At 42.0% G+C, this 7,010-nt stretch overlaps 1 protein-coding gene across 1 annotated transcript in view; it reads right to left on the reverse strand.

Moving 5' to 3' along the window:
• Positions 1 to 1,487: 1,487 nt before the first annotated feature.
• The window catches only part of rps19 (ribosomal protein S19), an 8,771-nt gene continuing 3,248 nt past the window's right edge, over positions 1,488 to 7,010 (reverse strand). Inside the window, exons 5-6 of the mRNA XM_010797870.1 lie at positions 3,507 to 3,561; positions 1,488 to 1,545 (exon numbers count right to left, since the gene is read on the reverse strand). Coding sequence (XP_010796172.1) covers positions 1,510 to 1,545; positions 3,507 to 3,561 — 91 coding nt within the window. The 3' untranslated portion in view covers positions 1,488 to 1,509. The remainder of the gene's footprint in view (positions 1,546 to 3,506; positions 3,562 to 7,010) is intronic.

Consider the following 7,010-nt stretch of genomic DNA (forward strand, 5'->3'; position numbering starts at 1 on the left):
GCTCCTGATGTTGTAACCATAAACACACTGAGTGTTGTATAAAACATGTTAGAGCTAAACACATTTAGAAAAGGCTGATGGTACCAAATCAAGAAACTTACTGTATGGCTCGAGAATGAAACTCTTTGAGTGTCAGGCTTTTAAAAAATATGGCATTATAAATTATAATTACTGCCTTTTCAAAAATAATTGGTGCCATTATACAAGTGCTACTGCTTTAGTACACGAGTAGCCACCTCGGAGGCAATCACCCCGAAGTTCATAGCCGGGACATTCTATAGGCTTTGGCACCCTCTGCAGGATTTCAGAAGCACTGCCAAATTAAATCAGTCCAGTGCTCTCACTGATTTACGTTTAGTTAGGAGTACACAAATCTATCATAAAAAGCACAAGAAACTGCATCAACTCGAGCCAATGGGAAACGTTTTTTTTAAGGTTACGTCAGAAAAGACCCATTTAGAGTCAACTATAAGGAAAATTCTATATTTGACCTTTAATGAGAAATTAGGCACAACTGAGGTACACTGAAACCGTGACTAATTCAAATATATTGTCAACAGATTTGACAACTGTAAAAGGTTAGTTGGAAGCAATACAAATAAGTTAAAATATTAGGTTAAATGTATTGATGTCAACTCAAATACATTTAATTATAGTTAGTCTTTTCAGTGTAGAAGTAAAGGCCTGCTTTAAGTAACCATAGGCCATACAGAATAGTTGGAATTTTACTAAACCATCCAAATATACCAGTTATCTTGGCAGTGATGGTGTATATTGTACATTTTTACAATGCCATTAATATTGTAAAATGAGTTATAGAAACTGATGATGCCCCTTCCAGTCTCTAGGTGGCACTGTGGCACTAAATGAAAATGTTTAAAAATGACATCATCCCCAACATGCTTCAAAAATGGTCAACTGAGTGGCTTATGGAAATGTAATCACCTGCTGTTAACTGAACAATTTCCTTTAGTTGTCATGGTAATCTGTACTGCATCTGACACATGAACACAATGGCAGGGGAAGGAAAAGATTATAAAACAATGATTGTATAGAAGCGAGTGTTCGGCCACACCATGTATTTGATGACTAATGGAGAAGCTCCTGGGAAGCCTTTTCAAACGACTTAATGACCGCACGCTGTAGTTGCTGTTAATGGTCACAGCTTATGAAACGACCAATGGTCATTAGCAAACCGAATTACATTAAAAACCAGGTAACCGAAAAAACATTGATGATTTTAAGCAGGGCCTTGATTTCCTCAAACCAGCTCAATACAGGTTTGCAGAAGATGTCTGATCAGGTCAACCTTCACGTCCTTATAACCGTTCTCTACCGTGCCGATAAAGTTTGTGTAATTTGAACAGCATTGAAGTTTAAGCTCAAAGACTCATTCGTGCAATTTCTTACTCAGACAAGGTAAGCACTTACTGCTCACCCTGATAATGTTTCATCTTCCTACAAGGGAAAATAACGAGGACACGGTGTTCGACTTTTTCCAAAAAAGATTTATTGAACTATTGTTTTCTTGTTGGCAGCTGCGACCTGTGGGGAAACAAACAAAAACATCATGAGGTCAATTCATAAAGTGAGCCCAGGAGCAGACGAGGTGTCGCAGTCCCTTTAGGAACTTGTGTTGTCTTGAAATTGAAATCAAATGACTTGCTGTGGACAAAACGGCATGTTAATGGTTCCATCACGCTGCCATTTATGGAACAAATGAGCCAAAAATATTGAAAGTCATTTATATCAATTGCGATCAAATGAAACTTCCCATGTGCTTAATATTCTATTCGCTTAACTTGTACATTTCTATTCCTAAGACGCTGCGCAATAGTGTTTGAATAGGAAACGTGAACTCATGGAAGTAAGATGCTATCAAAATGCAATTTCATGGGGACTTGAGTAAACACTGTTTGGAGGAGAAAGAGTTTTGTGTTTCAGTTGCTGCCAAAAACACCATGAATAGTCAAATGAGAGTACAAGGAAGAAACCTCGCTTGCAAAGGAAAAGCAATCTAAAAAAAGGCCTTAAGAAATTACAACACCAGAGGATTTGCGAGGCGGCAGCAGACATGCGGCAACATGCTTTGCGTCAGTTTGGTGCAGCAGGTATGGGGGGGCTGGGCCCAGGTCTGCTCATCTGCTCATTAGCATGGGTAAACAAGGAGAAAACGGGTGCCATATGGCGGACTTGCCAAGCATGAAATTCCCTCCACATGTTTACCCCCCTTTACCCTTGGATTAGCACAACACTGCTGCCTCTCTCCATTTTTGACAAGGCCCAACTGTGATTTCTTTTTTTTTAGTGAAGCAAAACAAAACATGCCAGTAGTGTGCCACACAAGACACATAACTCACTGTGCTGGCAGAGCACAATGTGCCTCAGGACAAGTGTTTGAAAAGATGCTGAAGTGACACTGGGACCGTGTCCTCGGCAACAGACAAGGTGTCACATCAAGGCAAAGGGATGGCATTTCTGTGATCACAAGCGCTTAAGGCACCACCCGAGTGCCTCTGAACGCCACACAAATGCCAGAATGTGTCATACAGAAAAAACAACCTTTGCCTTGCCAGCATGACGCAGCATTGATAGTCACTTCTGTGAGCCCGGTACTGCAGAATTTAAATTCTTGCAGTAGGTAAGGACAGTCTCCTATGTTGAAGGGTAACCACTAAAAGCAGTGGGAAGTAAACACCTTTGTTATTCCCATTAGTAAAACTGTAGGAAAGAAGAAGAGGCTCTAGTTAAAAGGGCCAGAAGGGATTCTCAGGCACCATGATTGTTTATGACTGCCTGAGGAAAACTCTTCGTCACTACAGCACAGAGCTCTGCTGCTGTAAAACTGCTGTTTCTGCAACAATGATAGAACATTAAGGCCACAATCTGACTACACAACCTAGGTCACTCTTGAACATGCTGTATAGGCCTTAGTGTGGCTCATTTTGTACAGTGACTAAGTTGTAGCACAAGCAAAGCAGTGGGGGAGAAATAGGACATGTTTTTTTTTTTAATAACACAAAAAAATTAAAATTCATGGAAGGATTTGAAGTGGGATGAAGTGTACAACATCTTGAATGCAGTTATCACTCAATAGTATTCAGAGATCAGTAAATGGATTGGACCCTTTCAGATGCCACACTGATACTTTCCCTGTGCGATAAATACATTCAAAAATGGCTTTTACAACCAGCTGCTGCACTGCTACCATTGGCCGTCCACCAGGCTATGCCCTGTGTGTACCATATGCATTGAGTGCCCCATCTTAAATATGAATGACATGATGAATGAGTAAATTCAAATGGTAAGCAACACATTCGTATGTTTTTTGCTACATAGTATTTATGACTAATTTCTATGTTTTTTTATATATGGTACTTTGACAAAACGTTGAGATTTGGAAACAATATGTATTTTTTGCTCAGACGTTCCTAAATCCAAGTACTCAAATTATTGAATTGCTTTTGCGTGTCAACTTATTGAGTGAAGACAGGTTTGTTTCTCACCTGGCCGGCGATTCTATCCAGATCTCTGGTTCCCTGGGCGGTGAGTCTGCGACCACTGAGAGAAACACAACAGCAAAAATGTTAAAGGAAATTATGGATCTGAGAATAACTCAACCAACACGACTTGGTAAAAACTCAATTGCACAAATATGCAGAAGTTACAGAGAAATACTTCTTTACGCCACATTGACTTCAGTATTACAGCCAGGCAAAGCCATGTATCAATATTCCATTCGTACAAAAAAATCACTCCATCAACCATGAAAGAAAGGCAATTTGAAATAGACTTTAATTTTCCTGCCCACTTGAACTGAATAAAAACTAAGCAAATCATTAGTCCTCTCATTATTGTGTAATTACAATTATATTGTACTTGCAGAGAAAAATTCAAGCTCGGGCATTAAGAGATTTCACAGTTAACAGGCATCACATTGATGGGACTGTCTTACAGTATGGAAACATGATTGCATAAGTGACCGGCCCATGTTCAGAGCAGTGTGAAGATGACTACATCAGCACAAACATCACCAAATATGTACATATCTAAGGGTGCGTTCACACCAGCCTTTTATAGTCCGGTTGAATCGAACCCTGGTGCGTTTAGCCGCTTGGTGCGGTTCGTTTGGGTCGGTGTGAACACAGTCCGACCTCTGAAGTGAACTGAACAACCGGACTCTGGTCCGCTAAAATAGGTGGCCTCGGAGCGCTTGCTTGCGAACTCTGGAGCGGTTCATTGCTGGTGTGAACGCAGTCCGCACCAAAACATAGGAAGCGTAGTATTTACGTGTCACAAGAACACGGATATCTTCAAAATCTTAGCGAATCTTTAGCAAAAGAGTCTTTCAAGACATCCGCGTTGTTTAGTTAAAGAGTGAAGCAGTATTAAGTGTTTAACAGTGTCGTGTAAAATAAAAATGCTCCGTCAACTACATAAAAGTAAGAACACCTGTCGTCGGTGAAACGCCCCTCCTGACTTCAGAACGTCTCATTATATGTATTATAATGTTTAACGGACGTTGTCTGATTATATAATCATATGCGCGGGCCGCTAGTGTCTGTTGATCTCCAGATTAACAGCAGCATGAGAATAACCTGCCGAAGGTGTCGATGCTCCATGGCGGAGGCTCCGGTAGAAATTGCCGGGATTTGCGTTTTTACCCCCTTGAACAGCATTTCCATGCACATGACTTGTGTTTAAAGTTTATAGTCAATGTGAACGCAAACTGAACCTTCTGAAAAATGAAACGATGTAACAAACGGTGGTCTGGTGCCACATTCATTTTAACAATTTTTTTTCAGTTTGACTAACTCTAGGACAGTGGTCACCAACCTTTTTAAGCCCAAGATCACCGACGTCGGCCTAGGTGAAAGGAGATCTACCTATTGCAGAATTGAGTGAAAAAGACGGCCCAGACAATGCTTCCAATTTGAGGCCTTTTATATAGGCTAGTGCATCTGAATTACTGTTACAATGAAGGCTCCATAATCAGCTCAAGGCATATAGGCAGGGGTAAAGTGCTATTGGGGGGCGGACCGGGGCAGACCTCACCTCCTCTATGGGGGGCCTCACCTCCTTTAGGGGGTTCGGGGGGATGCTCCCCGGGAAGATTTTTTTTTAAATATTGGAAGTTGAAAGACTCATCTGGTGCACTTTGAGAGCAACATGAGAGATCTATGGACTACCTCTCTCAGCAGACGCAGATGAAACAGAACTGTAAACAGATTTTCTTTTGTCTTTATGGACAGGGGGTAGTACATTAAGGTAAATGCCACTGGCCCTCCGGGCCGGTGAGTTGTATTTATCACTGGCCCCACCATTGTAACNGCACAGTATATCTCTAAACGATGGTGATTCCACTGTGCAATTGGGCAACCTCTCCTCTACTATGAAGGATGCTACAAGCCTGTCCATATCTGCTTTGGTTACCGGTCCTCCAAATTCAAATTGTTGCTGCTTCGGCGCACTCACAACATCCCACTCTGGGCTCGGGGGTCCTTAGCCATTAGCTTCACCTTAGCATGTGTTCTTTACAGGTGTTTGTTGAGGTTTGACATTGTGTTTACAGCAGTGCATAACAGCTTCTGGCCTGGACACACAATTTGCACCTCACCGTCACATTCCTGTCTATTCTTCTGACAAACTCAAAATAATGGGCATACCCCCACCCCTCGAAAGTTATCGCTGACTCAGCCATGTTTATGCAGCACTGCACAGCGCAAGTCGCGCATAATACGTACATATAAACCTGCGGCGGAAACCCCTCTTGTCCGTCAGTGTGATTATGACTGATTTTTATAAAAGTAACAAGTAACGCGTGTCGGGGTAATGTTAGCAACTGTAGTGTGATTACTGAATTATAAAAGTAACACGTTACTAGGGCTGCCCCCCGATTAGTCGACCAAAGGTTAGTCGGCCAAAGAGTCTTTGGTCGGTCAAGATTTAATTGGTCGTTGGTCGCCGAAAAGAAAAAAAAAAAAAGAAAAAAAAAGAAACGGGAAACAGGAGGTGACAGTGAGTCACTTGTTTTCACGTCAGATAAGCTGATAGTTTTAACCATGTCAGGCGTAAAGTCAAGAGCTTGGGAGCATTTCGAAAAAGTAACAGACAACCCGAAGAAGGTGATATGCAAACTTTGCAAGCAAATATTCTCCTATCATTCATCAACTACAAACATGACTTATCACCTGAAACATGTAAGTACCGTTCAAGCCATTATAAGATGGACGCTCTGCGGCTCTAGCCTTAATAAAAAGCCTGTTAGATCAAATGTATTGTCATATTATGGGCTATTAGGCTTAGTGTAAACTTAAATTAATGTGCATTTCTCTCAATAGGCTCATCCACTATACGTTGATAGGGCCACCGCATCTACCTCAACTTCATCTTCGCAGCCGCCATTGAAACTCTCACAGACAACACTCTTTTGAAAACACAACACTACTTTCCGAGAAAGACATCACCCAAAACAATAGACAAATTTTGTGAGCAACTAAAGACAACATAAGAGACCAGATAAAAAACAAAAGGGGGAAGGGTGCAACAATGATGAATTCATCGAACCGGGTTTACAGCTGTAGCCCAAACGTGACACCGTAATGCCAAGCCATTAAAAACAATATAAGCACGACCTAACAGGTACGTCTTTGGAGAAAGCTTAAAGCCTGCACATGGGCAGTCCCAGCTTCACTACTGGACCACATGGACCTCCAAGCAAATGGATTGTGTACGCATGACTGTGACGCACAGCTTTATTGCCGCAAAATGGGCAATTACCACCTCATTCCGGTTGGACGAGGCTGAAAGTGGCTGGAGGTGAGCCACACAGGGCTGCGCAACATAGGGGCAGAGCGACTCAGCGAAGTTGATGGAGGGAGTTTGGATTCGGCGCCAGAAAAGAGGGTCGCTGTGGTAACGACGTACAATGGCGGCTAATATGGTGTTGTGGGCGCTAAACAAGCTATCGTCAAAACCGGCGTGCTGGGTAATGTCCCAAGGGAATTCGT

Source organism: Notothenia coriiceps, unplaced genomic scaffold, assembly GCF_000735185.1.
Source record: "Notothenia coriiceps isolate Sejong01 unplaced genomic scaffold, NC01 NC01_scaffold00038536, whole genome shotgun sequence".
NCBI lineage: Eukaryota > Metazoa > Chordata > Actinopteri > Perciformes > Nototheniidae > Notothenia > Notothenia coriiceps.